General features: G+C 48.4%; 1 protein-coding gene across 1 annotated transcript in view; it reads right to left on the bottom strand.

Annotated features, from left to right (window-relative positions):
• Positions 1–2,139: 2,139 nt before the first annotated feature.
• The window catches only part of cux2b (cut-like homeobox 2b), a 69,207-nt gene continuing 49,291 nt past the window's right edge, over positions 2,140–22,055 (bottom strand). Inside the window, exons 4-22 of the mRNA XM_084457215.1 lie at positions 21,552–21,630; positions 13,734–13,874; positions 13,445–13,589; positions 13,215–13,288; positions 13,066–13,132; positions 11,012–11,060; positions 10,162–10,269; positions 9,712–9,903; positions 9,548–9,606; positions 9,380–9,428; positions 8,889–8,988; positions 8,055–8,690; positions 7,044–7,145; positions 6,039–6,874; positions 5,614–5,779; positions 5,155–5,448; positions 4,753–4,941; positions 3,707–3,983; positions 2,140–3,599 (exon numbers count right to left, since the gene is read on the bottom strand). Coding sequence (XP_084313341.1) covers positions 2,768–3,599; positions 3,707–3,983; positions 4,753–4,941; positions 5,155–5,448; positions 5,614–5,779; positions 6,039–6,874; positions 7,044–7,145; positions 8,055–8,690; positions 8,889–8,988; positions 9,380–9,428; positions 9,548–9,606; positions 9,712–9,903; positions 10,162–10,269; positions 11,012–11,060; positions 13,066–13,132; positions 13,215–13,288; positions 13,445–13,589; positions 13,734–13,874; positions 21,552–21,630 — 4,395 coding nt within the window. The 3' untranslated portion in view covers positions 2,140–2,767. The remainder of the gene's footprint in view (positions 3,600–3,706; positions 3,984–4,752; positions 4,942–5,154; positions 5,449–5,613; positions 5,780–6,038; positions 6,875–7,043; positions 7,146–8,054; positions 8,691–8,888; positions 8,989–9,379; positions 9,429–9,547; positions 9,607–9,711; positions 9,904–10,161; positions 10,270–11,011; positions 11,061–13,065; positions 13,133–13,214; positions 13,289–13,444; positions 13,590–13,733; positions 13,875–21,551; positions 21,631–22,055) is intronic.

Below are 22,055 nucleotides of genomic sequence, written 5' to 3' on the forward strand. Positions count from 1 at the left end.
ATCAGTGGGTCAGGGGTAAAAGTTGCCTCATGCCAGCCTACCAACTGCAAAATACCAGTAAAATGGAATTCCCGGGTGTAAAAGGAATAAGTGCTGATTCTATGTCAATGTACCAGAACAACAATACAAACCACAGTCTGTTCATTTTCATGTGATCAGGATGAAATTGCATGCAAATTCAAAGAATGAGATGAGGTTTACATGTAAAGATATGGGTCTGAGTAAATAAATTAGATTTTCAGCCATGTTAGTCCAAGGATTTCTTTAGAGCAATATGATCTCATACAATAAACGTTCCATCAGATCATTCAAATGTATCCCAAGTATTGAAAATGGCATGTTAATTTAAAGAATAATTGGGGTCAATGTAGAATATCCCATTTCCCCTGTTTTGAGGTATACCATGTTATTCTATCATGTGAAGACTATATGTCCAGTATCTCCTCAGCAAGTATGGAAGAGAATTCGGTCAAGATCTCAAAATGTTAATGCCTCCTCCTGGTAGCTCCCTAAAACCATTTGATTAAAGTATGTGTCCATGTCAGTTTCAGTGTTGCAATGGATTACAAAATAGTCAGCCATCACCTTCAACAACCAATTAATGATTCAACATGCATTCCCATAGTGTGAGTTGTAACTTCCATAATACCATGTAACATATGGTAGAGTCATAATAGTTTACATCATTACTATGATCTTTTGTGTTAACCAGTGATGAGAGTGACTGGTTCAGTAAAGCTTTAAGAAGCAAGACTACCCTGAGAGAAGGTCTAAAACATGGGCAAGCTTGCCAGACCAGAACTGGCGTATATGAGTTTGGTTTATTAAATCTGTACACTCTATTTCAATATAATCAGCACATTTTGTTGTTGAATGTAAGGTATCATTTCCAGTAATTGTGTAATATTTATATATCTCTACATATACAATCCAAATCCTCTGAACTAGTAAGACATGTGCAAGTGTTTACTACCAACTTCAACAATACAGTAAAGGCAAAGACTTGTGGACACTAAGTAGTTTTGATATTTGAGCTTTTCTTGAATCCTCACAATTATTAAAATCTAAGTGCTGTAAGTAGTTCATACACGAGGTACCGATGATCTAGTAAATTGTTCAGAGTACAAAACAGAAGCAAAATACAGGAGATAAGACAACTTGCAAGCATGACAAAAACACTAGTGACCAGGGGTAAAGATAATATGAGGAATACCTGTAATCACATTTTGCATCCTTGAATGTACTTACAAATGAATGTTATCACATTAAAATAAGGTCAATTATCATGCTTTCATGTACTCATTCTACTCAGTTATTGCCCCAATATAGAGGTATTTGTTTCACCAGAGTTGCCTGTATGACTCAAATCAGCATCATCCCAATGATCCAGAGTCTGGGTGTTACATCTGTATAGTAGAGCAGCTACAGGAAATTATATATCCAAGGACAGCAAATTAGGCTGACAGTCAACTTCCAGAACAAGGTTCCTCTGTTGGGGGTAAAGATATGCACACAAACTGAGAAAAGCATGGCTGCAAGGTTGAAAGGTGGATGGATAGAGTGAAAGGGAGAGGATGACACCTTCCATCCTTTCTGATCAGAGAACAGGAAATCTCCAAATGTGAGGAAAAAAAAGCTTAGACTTTGCCTGACAGGCACTCCCCGACAACTATTTGATTTCTGTTGCTGTTAGATGATCCAACCTTGTATTTATCTAGATGAGGTGTGAGGGTCATGGGTGTGATTAGGAATGACAACATGATAGCATGATGTGCATCAGCATAATCTGAGGTAACAGGGTGTGCCTTGACCCGTTACAGTTTGAGTACCAGTGCCTATTGGATCAGAGAGGTAAATCTGAAAGAAATCATGTAAACTGTGCTCGTGTGTAGTGAATGTCTCACTTACTGCCAAAAACACAAGGGCCCTAAACTGTAAACCTCAAGGATTATTCAAAGAAAAGAACACACTAAAAAATTCTACTCGTTAGATTTAAGATTTTCCTTTTTTCTTATTTTTTGCAGATTTTTTTCACTCATTTTTGCTCAAGTATATCACGTGACTAACTATAGAGGATAACAGGGTCAGTTGAGTACCATGCTACATCTGGTTCATAGAAGGCTATTGCAGACAACTCTACAACATGTACAACCACATTTTATACGTTTGTGTTACAAATATTTCAAAACATATCACCAAGAAACTCAGTACACACGAGATGTTGAATATTTAGAGTCGTGAAGGACTATCCCTCAGTCAGTAGTAGGATTTCATGTTACTTGACTTAAACTGTCCTGTCTTACAGACAAAATCTGAAAAAATGCTATTCAAAAAGTAGCAAATTTGGTCAATGTCTCTTTTTAAATAGTTATAGTGCTTTTGATGGCTTAAGACAGGGGTCTTTTTTTAATCTCACCCAGTGGCAATCTACAGAACTTCAGTGTACATTTCATGACACCATAGCTGCGAAAGTCTTCACGTCAGTCCATTAAGTAAAACACCAGCTAGTGCTGTATTTCAAAGTAGTATCCATTATCAAAAAACCTAAAACACATTTATAAATATTTTTTTCTTTACTAAAAGTCCTCTTGTCTGTGAGGGTTTAGCTCTGGTTCCTTGTGTCCTACAGTATGAGGGGGTTTCAGTGTAATCAGAGAGGACAGGCCTTCAGGAGCCAGGCTCCACTCCAAGTGTTCAGGAGGCTTCTCTTTGAGAGTCTCCCATGTGCGGTGTGGGTCATGAGAACGGTACAGAGGTGGAAGAGGACCTAAAACTCCCACTCCAGGGTCTCCTCTCGGTTGGCTGCTCTCTCCAGCCTGTGGATAATGTTATTGAGGTTTGCCATTTTCTCATTGCGTCTCTGACTGCTCCTGTTGAGTTTCGGGCTCTGCAGAGGGGGCGGTGGGTTAGGGTCCAGGCCGTGGTTAGTGCTTGCTGTGGGTGGGTTGGGCAGAGAGGGGGAGATGGGCGCAGAAGAAGAAGGGACCGGTGAGACGGACATCATGAGGCCTGGAGAGGAAGCAGCTGAGGGGGAGTTGAGGGAGACTTCCAGGCTGCTACGGCAGGGCTCCGACGAGGCCTTGAAGCTGACAGGGTCCACAGGTGACTTGCTGGAGTCGTCGCCCTCGTGCCTGGACTGGTTGGGTCTCTGGGGGCCGTCCAGAGAGAGCACCCCGGGAAAGAGCCCCTGCTGGGCCTGGCTGCCCGCCTCCTCCTCTTGCCTCAGGCTCTGACAGCGCGGAGCCAGGTGGAGATCTTGGCAGCCGCCCGCCAGGTCTTCATGCTCGGTTTTCAACTGAGGGAACTGAACGCCCATTGAGAAGCACTGGATTCTAGACTGTCTGACGGCACGCTCCCTGTCGTCCTCCTCGCTCTCGCCCTCACGCTCGCCGGACTCCTGTTTGACACGAGGCAGCGCTGCGCTGGCGCCGGGCGAGCGGCTGGCGTGGGGGGTGCGGCAGGAGGCGGGGGGCGGCGGCCTCCTCTCCTCTGTGTCAGAGCGGGGGCTCCGCACGGCCGAGGGGGAGTAGGCGTGGTGCTCCGCGTCCGTGTCGTTGTCCTGCAGACCCTCCATGAGGACCTCCCGCCTCATCCTTGACCTGCTCAAGTATACACAGCAGGTCAGACAGGATGTAGCGCTCGACTACAAACAAAGCCATTGTTGTTGTATTAACGCTCGGCCAGGTTAGATGTAACGCAGTCTCACCTGTAGTTGTGGAACCAGTTGATGACAGTGTTGGTTTTGAGGTTGAGCTGGGAGGCCAGCATCTCAATGGTGTTCTGGGAGGGGTAGGGCTCTAAGAGGTAGGCCTTCCTCAGGGCCTCCTTCTCCTCGTTCCCCAGCACCACACGGACCTTCTTCACCTGGCTGTAGGGGCACAGGTCCAGGGAGGCCAGTGCTGGGCTCACACACTCAGAATGAGCACTGGGAGAGTCGCTGTCTGAGCCTGTACTCAGCAGCCCATAGCGCCTCTTCAGGTAGGCTATGGGAACAGCAGCAAGATCACGGTTAAAGAGGAACAAACACAGAGCAAATGTATACGTTTGTGTTCATGCTGAAGCGTTTTTTTGTTGTTGAGAAAAGGCAGAGGCAGATCTGTTTTTCTCCGCCCTTTTTCTCAATAGCTGTTTTGACAATTTGTTGTGAAATTGTAGTCTGTTTTTGTGTTTACACTATATGATAATATCCAGTACCACCAATTGCTCAACCTCCCCCTTCCTGTTTGCTATCTTTGTTATTGCTCGCTACGGTCCATGCTGTTTTCAGTACGTCTTGCCTCTTCTTTGTTGTGACTGGTTGTTTCGGAAAAAGGCGGCCTTGACATTAGATGCGTTTTTCCAAATGTTGTTGTCCAAACTAGCTGAACTGCAGTATTACCGTCAGGACCACGTCCGCACGCCACAGAGGCAGCTTCTTCCCCACAGCTATCAGCCTCATCAACAAGGCTTGTGTCCCCGCCCCCCCTTTTCTTAGCTTATCCTTTTTTGCACTAGCATTTTGTACTCGCTCTTTGCACTGTCCTGTCTCATCCCTGCACCCTGTCCATGTTGTCTCCATGTTATGCACCACGGCCGAAAACAAATTCCTAGTACGTTGAAAAACTGCATGGCAATAAAACGAGTTCTGATTCTGATTCTCAAAAAGTCGGAGGTGGTTGCATTTTATTATAAGTGAAAGGCAGAGCAGATTAAAAAAAGCACTACAGTGTGAACACGCCCTAAAGCACCAGTTAAGGTTAAGAACACACTTACCTTTCTTCTCCATCTTCTTCATGTCCCTCAGCTTGTCCACGTTGTGGGGGTCGTTGAGCCACAGCTGCATGCGGACGAAGGGCTCCCTGCCTTTGAGGCTGAGCTTGTGCCAGGGTTTCGGCCTGGACAGCAGGTCTGACACTGAGCCCTGGGTCAGACCCAAGATACTCTCCCCAAACAGCCGCTGGCCTGGGGCACCACACACACACACGCACACACACACACACACACACACACACACACACACACACACACACACACACACACACACACACACACACAGTATGAATATAAGCAACGTATACCACAAAACAGGATATACAGTATTTTCATTGTCCCCTGTCCTAAGGTCAGTTTAAGACATTACATTGAAAAGAAGGTAGACTAGATTGGGAGACTCACCTAGGTTGTTGTCTGTCAGGACCTCTTTGACCTTCTTGGTGATGGCGTGGGTGTCCAGCTCAGAGGACATGGCCACCAGCTCCTGGATGCCCAGCGGGGTGTGGGGCTGGTGCAGGGACAGCAGACTGGGGGTGGACTTCCCTCCCTCTAGGTGGGGGCCCAGGCCCTCAGGCTGCTGGTTCTCCTTGCTGCTCTCCAGAGCCAGGCTGACGGGCTCAGCCAGCGGGCTGGGGTGGCTCTCCTCTGGACTGGGGGGCGGAGAGGGCGAAGACTGGGCGTTCACTGGACTTTTATCTGGGGGTGGGAATCATATAGTCAGAGTTGCAACTAAAGGAGCAGAGATGTTGCATACTAATGTATATGAGAGATGAAATGTGTGATTGTGCTTCTGAATAGCCTGTGTGTGTGTGTGTGTGGGGGGGGGGAGGGGGCACGTGCGCGTGTGCATTTATGCCTTACCTTGAGAGAGGCTTTGGCTGGGGAGCTGGTTGAGTCCTTGTCCCAGCTGGTCCAGCAGCCAGAGCTGCATACGGATGAAGGGCTCCCTGCCTTTCTGGGTCAGCTTGCTCCAGGGTTTGGGCCGAGACAGCATGTCACTCACACTGCCCTGCGACAGGCCTAGAACCTGGGGCAGATCCAGACCAGTCAGTTCCATTAGAAGTGATGCACATGAACAGCCACTGGAGGGCAGTAGCATGCAATCTATTGGAGACTGGAGGTTGTTTTTTTTCCTGATGATCAAAATCTGTTTAGAGGAGTTTATCTTCAAAATAAGCCTTTGATTTATTGCTACTGTATAGTTGATATTCTACAAATAAAAAAGCTAGAAAAACCCTGCTCAGTAGAAACATGGGCAGCAGTTAGAAAACACAGTGGCCACTCACCTTCTCGCCAAAAATCCTCTGGCAGATGCCATTCTTGGCCAGCTTCTCTTTGACCTGGCGTGTCAGCTCGAGGGTGTCCACCTCGCGGTACATGTACATCTCGTACTGCTCCGGGGTCAGGGGCGGCACGGTGGGCTTCAGGGTGCGAGGGATGTAGGCTGGGTAATAGGACAGGCGCCCGGGGCCAGGGGACTCCCCGCTCACAGACACGTCTGATTCCACCTTCACCTCCACGGGCCGGCCCAGTCCAGGCTCCTCCTCGGCTGCGGACGCCTCCTCGCTGTTGGGCAGACACTCTCCATTCTCCAGGCGGGGCCAGGGACGGGCCGAGGGCCCCGAGGAGGAGGACGAGGACAGGGAGGGAGACACGGAGGTAAAGGGCCGACAGCCGGGGCCGAGAGCCCCCACCAAGCCCATGGGCCCCCGCTCCACGGACCAGTGCTGGTCGAAATAGGTGCCCGCCTCGCCGATCTCAGACTTGACCTTGCGGATGATGTTTTGGACGAAGGCGGCGGGGGAGATCACGCTGAGAGGGGTCTGGGGGCTGCTGATGGGATTGGCCATGCACACCGTCACTGAGCCTCCCTCCTCCTGTTTGATGAAGGCAGGTAAGGGAAGGCCCTTGGAGGGCTCCAGGGGCCCCAGTCGTTCCCCCTGGGCCCCAGTGCTGGAGGCAGAGGCCCTGCCACAGGTCTCCATCTCCATCAGGACCTGCTGCTGTGCCTGCATCTCCCTCCTGGCCTGCTCCAGGATGCTCTTGATGGTGTCGTCAGAGCTGTTGCCGGCCCCGTTACTGTTCCTGCCCGACGAGCTGCCCAGAGACGACTTCCCATCCCCTGCAGAGCACAGAAACTACGACTGATGCACGCTCACTCTATAGGGTCAGCTAACACAAACATCACGTCATCGTGTAGAATTCTACCAGGAAAAACTGTCACCACTGGCACATGTCACTATCAAATCGTGACATAAGTGATCCTAACTCACAAACAGGTCTAGTCTCACCTCCTCTCTGGGACTGGATCTCCTTCTTGGCCTGCTCCAAGATGTTCTTGATGGCGTCATCTGACCCAGTTTCAGGAGTTCGGATGCGAGGAGTAATGCTCCCTGCCACAGAGAGGGTAACCGAGAGAGGGAAAGAGAGAGAGAGAGGGAGAGAGAGGAAGAGAGAGAGAGAGAGAGGGGTGAGTGGGATGGTTGATCAGAGAGCTTTGCTTTTGACTGGTAGATCAATGGCTGCCTTTGAGATCTTGGCGTCTGAGGTTGTGGTGTACGGGAAGCTCAACTTTCAAAAGCTGTGGATCTGGGGAGAAAACAAAGTTGAAAAGTAACACAACAAACATGGGAGAGGAAGCCTTGGAGAAGTTTTGCGAGGGGTTGTGGGCCGAGTAGATTAAGAAGTTTTAAATGCAGAGAGGTCCAGCAACTAAACCGTCGGATTTTCAAACCAGACCACATGGGACAGTATGTCTAAGTAGCAGCAGAGGAATGCACGCTCATCAAACAAAGTGCAACATGTGCTCGACAAAAAAATATACTTAGGACTGAGAGAATGTCTGAACACCGTAAGTAGCTCCCACGGTGAGTTTAATAAATAAGCCACAGCGTTTGGGCAGAAATGGCCTTGTTCAGGAGCAATGGCATTTGCACCATTCATTGCACCTGAAGAAGGCCATTTGTGCAGAAACGTTGTGCCCTATTTATTAAACTCACCGTGGGGGCTACTTACAGTGTGCAGACATTCTCTCAGTCCACAGTTTGTATAAACCTGCCCTTATTCTGCAGCACAGTCAAATAGAATCCCTGATTAGGAAATACTTCTACAGTATAGAACTATTACTGTATTATACTCATTTTCCTGAGTTGCAGTACAGAGAACTACCAAATCTACATGTAGCAACAATACTGTAATTTTTTAATCCAGATCTTTTCCAGTACTTCCTGGTACACCCTACAGTAGACGTACAGTACATCTGCGTTCATACCTGTATCTCTGGTTCTGTCCAATCAACTCACCTCTCTGGCGGACCTGGATGGTCCGGAGGGCCAAGATGTTCTGCTCATCAGACAGGAACTGCTTCATCTTAATAAAGGGCTCCTTGCCTTTCACGGTCAGCTTCCTCCAGGGTTTGGGCCGGGCCAGGATCTCGCTGACTGAGCCCTGGGACAGACCCAGCACGTAGTGGCCAAACACGCGCTGGCCAATGTTGTGCTTCAGCAGCTGCTCTTTGATCTGGAAGGCTATCTCCGCCGTGTCCAACTGGTCCTCGTCTCCCGCGGTCGAGCTCCCGCTCTCTGATTGGTCGCTGGGCAGGCCAGCCTCGATGCCCCCGGCCCCTGCAGGTCCCTGATTGGCTGACATGAGGGCTGCTTTGGCTGCATAGAGGGCGGTGGGGAAGGCCATGATGCTGCTGCCCTCCTTCTTGAAGAGTGGCGAGAGGAGGTGCTTGTGGAGGATGTGGTCCCCAGACAGCCTGTCCCCCGAGCAGGGGGACACAGAGAAGGGGCGGGGCAGGTCGTGGCTGGAGGAGGACCCGTCCAGGGTGGGAGGGCCGGGGCTGGGAGAGGCACGCCCATCCACCTGGGAGGAGGAGGAGTGAGACCCAGATGGCCTTCCCACCTCCCTGCCTGACTCCTGTGATTGGTCCTCATCTGTAGACACAGAAACAGAAGCTGACCATTCAGATCAGCGGTATTGACAACACCACTGTATGACTACCACTCCAACAAAGACACTGGCAGATGGACATCAGACCATGTATGCAGCTCACAGAGACATTTGAGTTTTAACAAAAAAAGGCCCTGCATTTAAATTGGATGTTTAGAAATTCAGAGTGTGTATTTTTGTACCATTGCTGCGAAGGACTCTGGCCTTGTCCACTAGGTACTTGTGAGAGGGAAGAAAGGCCTCTTTGTCCAGCAAAAGAGCTTCTGTAGCCTTGGTAGAGTCCTAATGGGGAATGCACACACACACACACACACGCACACACACATACACACACACACACACACGCACACACACACACACGCACACACACACGTGTGCGCGCACACACAAACACACACACACACACACACACACACACACACACACACACACACACAAAAAGCAGTTACATTTCCATTAATCAATTAAAGTGGCTGTAGATATCCCTACAATGGATGAGGGTCACTGAGGCATTCAATGGCACTGCTGTACTTTTTCTTCCCTGACAGCAGTGGAACATTAGGAGGAAAACAAAGGTTCTGTTCTGTAAAGAAGCAGACTACTCTGTTTAATGTTTAATGCTGTGCTATGAACAATAAGGCATGACAAGGGAAAGCTTCTGAAAATATCTCACCTGGGAAGAGCTGCCGTTTGCTGAGGCTAGCTTCATTACCTTTAGGATACTAGAGGAGAGAGAAATAACAATTGTTACAGTGATGCGTGCTGCTTCTAAATTAGATATATACTGTTATGAGATTAGTATTCTTCATCTCCATTTAGTCATTCTGAATGTCTGACTCACCTCAGCTCTGTTTTAATCTCTTCATAGTCCATCTGGGATTGTAGTTTAGTCTCTAATCTCTGAAATTGACATAGAGTAGAGATGAAGCATATTGCACTTACCTCAGGAGATGTAACGAGAACTGTGAAATGAGTGCACGCGTCTGTAATACTGACATCACTTACCTCAATAGCTTCAGTCTTATAGGCCAGCTGGCGTTCCAGCTCTAGGATCTGATTAGCCGAGGTGTCCTGGACTTCCTGCAGCGTGAACTGCAGTCTCTGGACATTCTCCAGCAGCTGGAGGATCTCTCTGTCTTTAGCCATCAGAGCAGCCTCCAACTGGGACGGAGATACCTCCCCCTTCCCGTCCCTCTCCTAGCAGACAGACGGGGTGTGAGAGAAGGTGAGAAGGTGAGAGACGAGGAGACGGTGAAGACATATTTGCATCAACAATTCACACTTAAACAGATCTGCGATGTGATATATCTCCACAATAGAAATATATATAGCAATATTTACAAAATCCAATTAGCACTTTCAAGACTTCCATTATTACATCATCACTTATCTCTGAATATCATTATCAGTGCAGTTCGACAGAGGAACTGATAACGGAGAGGAAGTTGGTCTTACCCCGCCGGCGCCCTCTGGTGGATGGCAGTTCCCTGCAGCGGCAACACCCTGGGCACTGGCCAACTGGTCCTTCAGCCTCTCCACCTCCACCTGGGCCATCTCCGCCTTCTACAGACACACGCATCACATCACAGCATTAGAACGCCTCACGTGCTGACCAGGCCACGCCTGTCAACTGACAGATACGCAGGTGAACAGGATGAGGCGAGGATTTGAGGACGACCCCCACGTTGGACTACAGAGAGAGAGGGCGGGGCTGGGGCCCAGACCCAGAGGAGAAGGACTTGAACCGCTACTACCACTCCATTCTGCTGAGAGGACTGTTTAACCTGCACTCTTTCTTCCCAAACTGTTTACCTGCTCTGTCACACGCAGGCCTCTAATTAATGATTCATTTTGAGAACATTTATCTAAGAGCTCCTGCTGGAGAGAGAGAGAGAAGAAGAAGGAGAAGAAGAAGAAGAGAGGAGAATGAGCAAGAGAGAAAAAGAGAGAGAGAGAAAAGAGAAATCACTAGAAAAGGAAGCAATCAAGGCAATGAGGTAACTAAGCGCCCCGGCGCACGGCACTCCGGCATCAATCGCTGGCGCGGCGCTCTCCTGTCCTCTGCTGAGAGCTGCCGGGTTGCCACCGCGTGCCCACAGATGGGGGCCGGGGTTTACACTCTCTAATCACACGCTCAGGGGCGGTGGGTGGCGGGGGGGGTGGGGGGTGGGGGCTGGAGGGAGGGGGGTGGGGAGCGGGCACAGGACGCAGGGTGTCTAATTAAGCTGGAGGCTTGATTACAGGAGTGATTACCTTAACGAAGGAGCATCTCAATCAGAGGACTGCCTGGGACAGCTTCACTCACCTGGTTCGCCCTCTCGAGGTTCATCATGAGCACGTCCACCTCCTCCGCCCTGGAACACACACACACACACACACACACACACACACACACACACACACACACACACACACACACACACCCAACCAGCGGGTTACGGAGGGCGGAACTCAAGTATGGTGTGAACTTACATTCACCACTTTTAGAAATGTGTTGAAACATCCCCCAAACATAGTATTAACACATCACTGGAGTCTTCACACACCAGCAAGTTTATCATAAAACACAATTTTCACAGTCAGTCACATCAGCAAAGCATCACCTCAGACAATGAACCATATGAGCACACAGTCAGAATAGGACTGACTGACTGCCTGATTCCTACCCAGAGTTCTCTGGTGAGATTGCTCTCTGACGTTTCTCCATACTGTACATCTAACAATCAGGGTCTAATTTAAATAGCAGCTCAGCAAGATTATTCATGAGGTTTGTTTGAAGTTCAACAGTTTCATTTTACACACTTGGGACTTGATTTTCAAAAGGTGGAGAAATATGCATTAACGAGGACGCTGAGATTGATTAAAATATGCACATAGATTGCTGAAGTTTCTCGGGACAAAGAAGCCTTTCCATTTCACCACATTGTTACAAGAAGAAATGTTTCCATTCCTACCAAACAAAATGCAAACAATCATCTTACTTTGTATTGTGACTACTGTAGAAATGACACATTCTCACGTCCTATTTCATAAAAATACAAAGCAAAATTTTTACAATTTTTAAAACAGGGAATCCACAATATCTTAAATGTCTCAGATTGACGGTACATCCTAATCCCAGCAGCAGAGATCTCTCGGCAGGTTCTAGACTGGCCACATCAACAGGCCCAAGATAGATAGGACCACACTGACAGCAGGAGGCAACAGGTACCACTATGCCCACATCTAATGAACTTGTGCAGTATGGGAAATGTTTAGTTTTTGTATTGATTGCTTGGTCAGATACTCAGCCTGAGGCAAACAAATAGCCCAATTTATCAACATTGAGGAAATAGTCAGTGAGAGTAACAGAGGCAGCGATGGCTGTCCTGGAGCCTGGGGGATGAGGCCAGGGGGATGAGGCCAGGGCGTCAAACTACTCATCCTGCATAATAGCCCCGCCCCCACAACATGAAAGAGACGGCTCTGTGAAGCTGAGGTGAAAACCGGAGGCCAGTCAAACAGAAAAATTCCTCCAATCCAACAAAATGGATGGCATTGGGTGTGGAAACTCCAGTTCAATTGCACCATGGATTAAGCCTGGGAGAAAATCCATTAGCACCGGATCACTGTGCTCCACAGCAGAACCCAAACAAAGGAGTGTTTACTTTGAATGTCTATCGACATCCTTCATACAACTTCAGATTCATTTCAGCCGTGAGCTGGATACATTGCGCTCACAGAGTAGGACAAGGTAGAGTGTTTTCTGAAGCAATCTTTAAATGGAGCAATTCTTCTTGAGGGCTGTCAAGGCCCAGCTGCCTGGAGTGGGCAAACACACACCTCTCTTTCATCGACCTGCATTAGCGACTGAGTCACACTCGTTCTGGTTCTACAATGGCATTCCGGAAGTTCAGCAACGGACAAAGGTTGATTGAGGAGAAGGGGTGAAAAAGACGATGCCTTTAGAAAGAGGAGAGGGAGCTGAGTGGTAAACGGTGAGGGCAGAGAGTGTCACACTGTTAGAGAAAATGTGAAAATATTCAGCTTGCAAGTGGAGCATTAAAGAATGGGCCATAGAGACCGCGAGTGACGTGAAAAAGAGCCGGTTGAAATTAGGCAGAGTAGCACGGCGCCACTGCGTCCGCCAGCGTCAACCGTCGGTGTCAACCATCATCGTCCGTTGAAAATCAAGAAATGAGCCTCGGCGATTCTCTAACATCGGACGCAGTCGTCGAACGCAACGCGCCGGCTGCGCTGGACTACAATGGATTCATTTCCTTAGCGTCTGACGGTTGACGCTAACGCTAGCAGACCCAGTGCAGCCGAGCCGTAACAGGGTGGACAGCAGAGACAAGAGGGCGGACATTAGACTCTTACTTGCTGGACATCTCCTGGTCATATTTACACCGTAGGTCCAGCAGCTCTGCCTGGGCCGTGTTCAGGGCTGCGGGTGGAGAGACAGAGAGAGGTCAGAGTTTTGACCCCCCAGACGCTTTTCAGAACAGACCAGCGAGGGATTCACTCACATGAATGCAAGACTTGGATCCTCTCCTCTGCCTCGTCCAGCCTGTCAGCCTGACCGGCGTCGGCGTCCACCTCCCTGGGGGGGGGACAGGTTAGTGTCGCTGTACGACTGAGGAGCATTCATATTCCGCAGCTTTACCACACATCATATACAGTATGTCATATATGGCATCATATCCATATAGAGGGGGGTATGTGGTTGTAGTTGTGGGGGGGGGGGGGGCTTTCTCACCCCTCCGCCTGCTCCTGGTGATTGTGTTGAGGCGAGCCAGAGACTCTGGGCGTCTGGGTGCTGTTGGGAGTCATCACACGGGCCGTCCTCCTGGACGCCTCGGCCTCTCCGGACGCCGCCGACGCCGCCGCTTCCACCGTGTCGTCTGGGGAGACGAAGCAGAGAGAAGTTAACGCATTGGCGTTGATGTCCCCCCTCCATGGGGACGCAATGGACCTCCCCGGTGTCTCTTGCTGCACGAGGCAGGTTTAGCGGCCGTGCCGCCGGGCGCTTCCCTGTGGTGACTGACCTGGCTTGTCAAGGCACTCCAGGTGTCTCCTCCAGTGCCCGCTGATCTCGCTGACCAGGGCCTCGCTGTCGGGGGCCGAGCCCTGCAGCTGCTGCAGCCTCTCCTCCAGGGTGTGTGTGGCCTCCAGCACGGGAGCTGGGTCTACACACACACACACACACACACACACACACACACACACAGATTATGTTTTAGCCTTTAAATATAGGTATATTAAAAAGCTCATATAGCATGTTATAAAGAATATAATTATGATGAGGTATCCTTCTGCGCTGCAGTTCCAACAGTATAAAAATAACCACTGAGAAATGGTTTCAAAGGCTGACTCATGGTATTCTCCCCATTGACACCCCTTTGAAAATCTCACAGGCCAGACCTAATGACATGAGTACAGCCCCTTCCCTTCAGACCTGCCTGGATCAACTCTGATGAAACCAATCACACGCAGAAGATAAACGACAGAGAACTCGAAGAGGCCGCAGCATGGCGCGACTGCCGGGGACTCTGAGTCACAGGTATACACCTCGGCAAATCCGACCCAAGTGTAGAAAAAGTCTACTCCTGAAAAGAAAAAAAAGGGTAGGATTCTTTAGCACAACAGAGGAGCTGTTTTGCAATGCATGCGCGGCAGCGCTGGGCCCAAGGGGCCAACTAGGAGAGTGTTTCTCTGCTAACAAGTCTCCTCTGCATCATTTGATCATTTAAATTATTATGCCAGGAATCCTCAGGAGGCCACCCGGCACTCCACATCACAGGGCTGTTTTTAATCCTCCCCTTCCCTTTCTTCCCCTCCCGAAAAGTTCAACAGCTCTGAGAGGGAGAGCTGCTCCTGTTGTGTACCTGCCTGCCGCACACCAAAGGAGGTGACTTCTAGTGCCAGTGCACAGAGAGAGAGAGAGAGAGAGGGAGGCTCGGGGGAGCCGGCTGACAGGGGGGAGGGGGGATGTGGAGACACACACACATTCACTCACGTTCCCTCTATCTCTCTCTCGCGCTCACACAAACACACACACACGCCAGCCCTTCAGAACTCCAAAAGAGAGAGGGAAATCGCTGCCTTTGCAGCAGAAACTTTCCTGTCGCAGCTTTCATCGCTCGTCTGGGCTGCTGCGTTGCTCGGGATCGGATCCCTTTCTTCAGCGCCGAGCTGCGGCTGAAGAGGCTTTTCACAGAGTCTTAACCACAGATGTTAACCACATCTACATCACAACTTCCCACTGACACCGCTGACAAAAGACAGCCAACTCTAGACAGGCCGCCAAAAAGACACACACGAAAGCAAACGATCATCAGAGACACGCAATTCTAAATGAGCAATTTGTTGAAATAGCCTACTGTGCAGCAGCCAGTGCCATGTCTGTCCAGAAACTTTTGGACGTGATAACTGATATTTTCCCAGGGCCGTTTACAGTCAACTGTTCCCAATTCGTTTCATTGTTACACAAGCTCTAGAGATATTGCATCAGTCACATGGGATATCACATTTAAGAGTGCGGCTCTTCTGAGACAAACAGGATGACTTAAAACACTGCTATTCCATCGACCCACTGTCACAGAAATCACTTTATCATCCCCGTTCCCATATATCCTTTCAACTTTCAACGATCAAAGGACAGAGATTATAATAAGGGATCTCTCACACATGGACTAGCAGGGATTATCAAGCCACGGCTGGGGAAGAAGAGAAGTCAAATTTTAAAGTGAAGGGATATAACCTAAGTCTGTACAAAACCAAACCTGTCAAAGAGGAGAGCACCAGGGCTTCTCTCAGAGGGCTCGAGATCGGCGATTATTCAGGTCAAGTCAAAGAATAATGCTGATGGCCATGGAGAATAGGCCTACTAATTGACGTTGCTAATAAGCAGCGCTGGAAAGTCCTTTAAGGGTAGCTCTTTACCAGTAAGTCCTCACAATAAAAAGGGCAATGGAACCTTGTATGGAATTCCACACTATCTTCGGCAATTATACCAGGGTGGGGAAGATACTCTGATCAAATTGCTAAACCCATCAACCTCCTCTCAGGATATAAGACATGGCCGAGCCCACGCTATCTGGAGTGAATGAATCATTTTTCTCTCCCTCTATGAAAATAAACAGTTCATTTTTTAATTCAGCCCTTATCTTAATTATGGCTGATTGGACGTCTGCCCCTGAGGTCATGATAACAGATAGCGCAACAGCACCTCATTGAGTGTCATAAATCACAGGACATTAATACATCACGGTCTGCCGTGGAACGCAGAAGCATCTAACACATGAATCACCGTGACTGGCAGGACCAAGGCAGGGATGAGGAGGACGCCATGAGGAGGCCCGTGAGGTCGTTCTGGACACACACGTGCACGCACGCACACACACACACACACACACACACACACACATCTGTCCTCTTTCGGATGCCAAAGACTTGCAGTCATTTTGCGACTCAGACCATCATCTGTACTTTGATCTCCATTAGCAGGATTTGTGTTAAGGCGTGTGGTGTTAATTCACTACATTAACCAGGGGTAGGACATCACAATCATTTAGAGCGCTCTCAACAACAACATGGATTATGGAGTGAGTTTGCATCGGTCTTCCACATAACATAATGAGGTTCTCACGGCTGGCTCCATGCAGCTGTGGTGTTTCTATTGCTCATCTCATAGCAGGGTGCAGGTCTATGGGAGGTTCCGCCCAGGGTGAGGAGGGTGTGCCATATGCTCACAGAGTCAGACCGGACTGAGGACGCAGAGAGGGGACAGCGGAGAGGGGACAGGGGACAGCGGAGAGGGGACAGGGGAGAGGGGACAGGTTTGCGACTTCCGTCTAGGTAGGTGGGAGTGGACGAGCGTGGCGTGCGCCAAGACAAGCAGGTGTGTTGGGCCGGTCCATCTTGGCCCTGTCAGCGATACAGCATCATTAGCTGGTGTGGGCTCAGCGGGGTGCACCATTACGTCTCCCTGGGCCCTGTGTAATTACGCTCTGACATAATTAACCCAGCAAGCCCATTAGCCAAGCATTGGCTGGCTGGAGAGAAGAAAAAAACGCTATAATTATTTGTTGTGCGCATGTTAATGAGGCCAGCTGCGTTCCCATCATACAACATGAACAAATTAATTTACAAGGCTGTGCTTCAAGGTTTTTTCTTTTCATTCAAAAGTCTTCCTTTTTTCTTCTCTGAGTGGTCTTCAAGGTCCCAAAATACTCTCCAACAACAGTGCTGCAACCGACAGTAACACTGTTGTATCACTTTTGCCATGGACCAGAACTATGGTGACAGAAAAGTTGATCCTTAGTGGAAACTAATGGCAGTCTGAGGACATCCACAAGAAGAAACGTCTAGAATGTCTACTCTAAATCAATATGAAATTACTAGATTTTTAATAAATATCATAAATAATTACTAGATTATTCAAGAGCATAAAAAATCCTCGCACAAGTCATATAAAGGAATCTCACCAGTGCCACTTTATAACCAATAGGCACTTGCGATATTGAAAAAGCAAAACTTTCTAACAACTGTCTTGTTACCTTGATGTGAAAGGGAGAAAGATAAAGAAACAGTCTGAAATACAGGAAGAGTGATAAAAGAAGCTCTACGTTTTTGATGTAGGACTATTGTACGTTGAAAGCCAAACAGAAAGACAAACTCAACACCTTTTGTCTGTTTTCGACACATTCCTTTAACAGACCCAAGGACATCCTGAAGGACAGAATGACCTCAATAGGCAGCTTTTCAACAGTTGAAAGGCAGCAGAAGAGTTGGCACCTAAAATCAAAATGGCAAGATGATCAGGGTCCCTAAAGTCCCACAGTATTATCAATTCCAACTGACCTATCAGAGCAGGCTGCGCCGTTCTCCTTTGAAAACTAGTGGATGACCAAAACCTGAGAAAAGCTGGACAAAAATGGACCCATGTGCACACTTCTAAAGATTGAGTTTCTGTCTCACCATTGACTCTCACCATCTCTCTCTCCCTCTCATCTCACATAAACTTGGATGCCCACACACACTTGCTCTCTTTTAAGAGCACACACTCTTCCAGTCCCTCTGGGATCTCTCTCTCCACAGGGATCCATCGGAGAGGCCCGGCTCTTTTATGAACATAATGCATTATTAAGCACCTCAAACATCTCCTGGGCCTTTGTTTATTACTGCTCTTATTAATCACTTGTGCATAATCTGGTCCCGCCCAGAGAGCTTTCATTTTCCATCAGCTTTTATATGCTCTCATTTCACATCCCGCCACAAGTGTGGACACACACACACACACACACGCACACACACGCACACACACACACACACACACACACACACACACACACACACACACACACACACACACACACACACACACACACACACACACACACACAGCTCTCTGTGTTTCCTCTCATCTTCTGACTGAAGGTACTGTAGGATACTCAGCTGCGCAATTATAATAAAATCTTCTCTATGCCTCGTGGGCCTCACTAAGCCTTCTTCTCAACTGAGTACCAATGTATACCGAGGGTCACTGAGGAGCAATTGGATTCTTATGGATTAAATAAGGTCAACCTTTTGACCACCAACCTGGAGGTCAAAATTCTCTGTTCTGACCCCTCCATAACGGAAACTAAGTGAGGTCAATATTATGCATTTATAAAAAGCAAGTTCAATAAAGGTATGATCTCACTGTTCAAAAAGTATCAAAGACGATTTGCTCCTGTACCATCCAGCAGTACCAGTGGTCACCACTAGCTTGCACTGTTGCCCTTAATGTTGACACTGATACTTCAGTCCTGCAAAGGGCCAAACACACACACACTTTGAGGAGTGTATTCAGAATCAAATCAACACCTTGCCACAGAGTAAGTGATCCCCCCTGCTCAGACGAAAGATGCTGTGCTCGTCAGGAGAGAGAGAGAGAGAGAGAGAGAGAGAGCGAGAGAGAGGGGGGGGGGGGGAGAGAGAGAGCAGAGGGTTGATCCTGAGGGATGAGTGTGTGTACAGAGAGGAGAGGAGGCAGAGCAAACACCTGGAGCGTCAGTCTCAGGGCTACGCCCCTGGCGACAGGGCCCCGCTCCCCACGCACGGCAACGGCAACAAACGGCAACCTTCAAACGCCGCACGCCGTCACGCCACGGACGCTTACATGTGGGGAGTGGGGAGAGGAGAGAGGCGGGGAGAGGAGAGAGGTGGGGTAAGAGATACGAGAGGAGGAGAACAACAGAAGAAAGATGTACAGCTCTGGGAAACCCCAAAAAAACAACACTCGTCTCTTATGAAGCCAAGGAATGGGAGTTTCTACGGCCCATGGGGAGATGTCTAAGGCATAAAGTAAGACCAATCAAAATAGAGAGAACAAGTCAAAGGGAAACATAATTGTGTGCTTTGACTGGAAGAAACATTCAGTTTAGGAAGAATGTTTTTAGAAATGTATTACGCTGCCTAGCAGAGCGTTCCCTGCCTTGTGCAGCTGCTCATCATACCCACAGGTTTCTATAGCCACACAGTCATGCTACATTTATTTCTTTGTCACAGGAAACTGCATCACCCTAAGCTACGTTGAGACCTTCCAAAATGGCAATACTGTGTTTATCGGCTGGGGGTTTGATACACCTGCTGACTAAACAGTACAAAGGCTAAACAAAAACAACACAAATGAAACCTTTAGTGTGGCATATTTCCGCTAACATCAGCCAAACGAGGACAGAGATGTTTGGTGAGTGTTTGTTTGTCTATAAGGAAAGCAGCAGCGTGGCACCATGTCATGTCGTGTGCCTTGCATACGATGCAGCTGATGCATGATCTTTATTAAATAGCCTCATTGTGGACAGCTGACATCTGACACCACACGTCACTGATAACTGGATACAACAACAGGTCACATATTGAGCAGCTGCCCTGTTCCCTTCCTCCCTCCGACCCCCCCCCCCCCCCCTCCCTGGCTGTCCTCATGCATTCATTAACTCTGCCGCTGGCCCGCTCTGATTGGACCAGAGGCTTCAGTGTGTCGCCACACAGACCGGGATGGAGGGACCTTTTCAAATGAAATAATAGGAGAGTGAGAAAAAAAAATGTCTGGCAATGAATAGTAATAACGGCATTAAGATTAACGAGCGCGGCGTGTAAAGAATAATTGCGTCTGTCAGTGGATTAAAAATACATGAGCTAGGGCGTTTGTTAGGGGAACGGTGGGAAAGCAGAGTGTTGCGGTCGAGGGGAGGGGGGTTAGAACGTGGGGACCACAGCCAAACGACTGTCCTCTGGTGTACCTGGAGCGATCCATTCTGGGCAGGGGGGTGGGTGGGGTGGTGGGGGGTAGGGGGTGACCTTGGACAGGACCAGCAAGATGCACAGTGATAAACAGGCTTAGTGTACCGCAGGCCCACCTCACAGATGGCAGATTCTGCACGAGGCCGATTCAGAAATACTCTACTCTCATTGCTGTGACTCCTCTTTGACTGCAGTTAGAGGGTAGAGGATATCTACAAAAAAAAAAAACCCTGATAAGAGAGATTTGGAGTCTCCTTTATTTGATTTATACGGCACTGGTGTGGTCATGGGTGTGTGGTGATGGAAAATAGTTAGCAGCACTGGCTGGGGATTTAGTCATTAGTATTGCCTTTACATCTGGATTGAAAGTGGCTGTGGGGGAAGGCCACACATTCCTCTGACGGTGCTTCAGACGAGAGCTGGCTCCGCAGTGACAGAGAGTCACCCTGCCACCATGATGCTAACGCTAGCGCTGGCCCAGCCAGGTCAAATGGAGATAAGCATCTGGGTATGCTAATGCACGGCCACCTGACGTAACCTGAGACAGACACTCTGTTATCTTTGTGCGATGGTTTACCCAGACAGCGAGGCTCCACCCGCACCCATCGTAATCACAGACAGATTGGTGGAATACGATCTATCACAATGCCCAGTGATGTTTGAATTATACTGGTCAAACGAACAGAAAACAAGGAGACTGAGCAGAGCTGTGTGCAAAAAAACGGTACTATAGAACTTTTATTCTTTAAAACTCTACAAAGCACAGTTTCTACTGGCAATGCCCTGTTCTGTTTGAAACAATTACGTATTTGTTCCTTTACATTGATGGGAAAATGACAGTACACTAATAGTACACAGCCTTTAAAGGCTCCCAAGGTCGCCATTAAACCCTCCATACACTGTGGTATAGGTCAGGATATCTAACTGAATACATCTTCAAAGACGTACGTTCTTATCAAGGAAATAACTCCATTCAAAGTGCGTGGTGCAATATCAGGCAGGACACTTCAAGGAAACATGGAGACCTTTAAAAGTCAGTCGCTGCAGCACTAGTTCTCTGACACACACTTTTATCTTGTATTCATTGAATCTATAAACAGCATTCTGTATTCTCTGATCCAGCCAGAGATTGGTCCGTGTTTTGCTCCCGACTCCTACAAAAAAGAGCAATACTGTACGTCTGTCATGGCACCAAAAAACACGAATAAACACAATGCCTCTTTCCCTGCTGGCCTCATGAGGTCTGAGCTCTACGACAGGCTGCAGTTGGGGTTTTAATTGGCCCTCCACAATCAACAGCCCATCCCCAGAAGGACCTGCTCTCCTCAGCGATGCCCCACTCAAGGAAGGACTGTGCAGCGCTGGCCTCTGAAGTGGCCCAATGCAGAGTTTCGGACGTCACTCAGAGCATGGACACTGAGAAATAGACTTGTTATTTGGGATTTCCTGTAGAAAGCTGGCTCAGTGCTGTATGTTGCTATAGGCTGTGGAGTGAGTGGTCTCCTATAGGGGGATGCTACCATGTGTAATGCTGTCGCCATGTTGTGTTGTTGATGTGAAGGTTTGGAGTGACTCACCTGGGGCTTCAATAAGCTGCTTGTAGATTCCCAGGAACGCAGACTCCGCCTCCTTACTGCGCTTGTTCAGAGCAACCACCTGCAGAGAAGAGGACGCAACATCAGGGGTCAAGGTAGCAAAATATACAGTATACTGTTCTTTACAATCCACATACTGTACAGATTTACACTTATACACATTTCACCAGTTGAGTTCAGCCTTAGGTCAGCATCTGACAGTTTTGTTTCTCTAGTGGATCTAATTATTCTATTGAAAACAAGTTCTGCAACTTGTGTGGGAGTAGCAGACCTCAGGCATCCTTTCCTTATGCCATCAGCCATGTCACTGGTACCTAATCAAGTGCTACTAACAAACAAAATAAAACAAATCGACCACGTTTACACGCACACCATATTCCTGTATTAATCGTAATATTGTGTTCATGTAAACCTAGTCACTGACGATTAAATGATTTGTTGAACAAATAAATAAAAACTAGTTCGCATTTGCAAGGCATTTTGATA

This window comes from Borostomias antarcticus (assembly GCF_949987555.1).
Source record: "Borostomias antarcticus genome assembly, chromosome: 23".
Lineage (NCBI taxonomy): Eukaryota > Metazoa > Chordata > Actinopteri > Stomiiformes > Stomiidae > Borostomias > Borostomias antarcticus.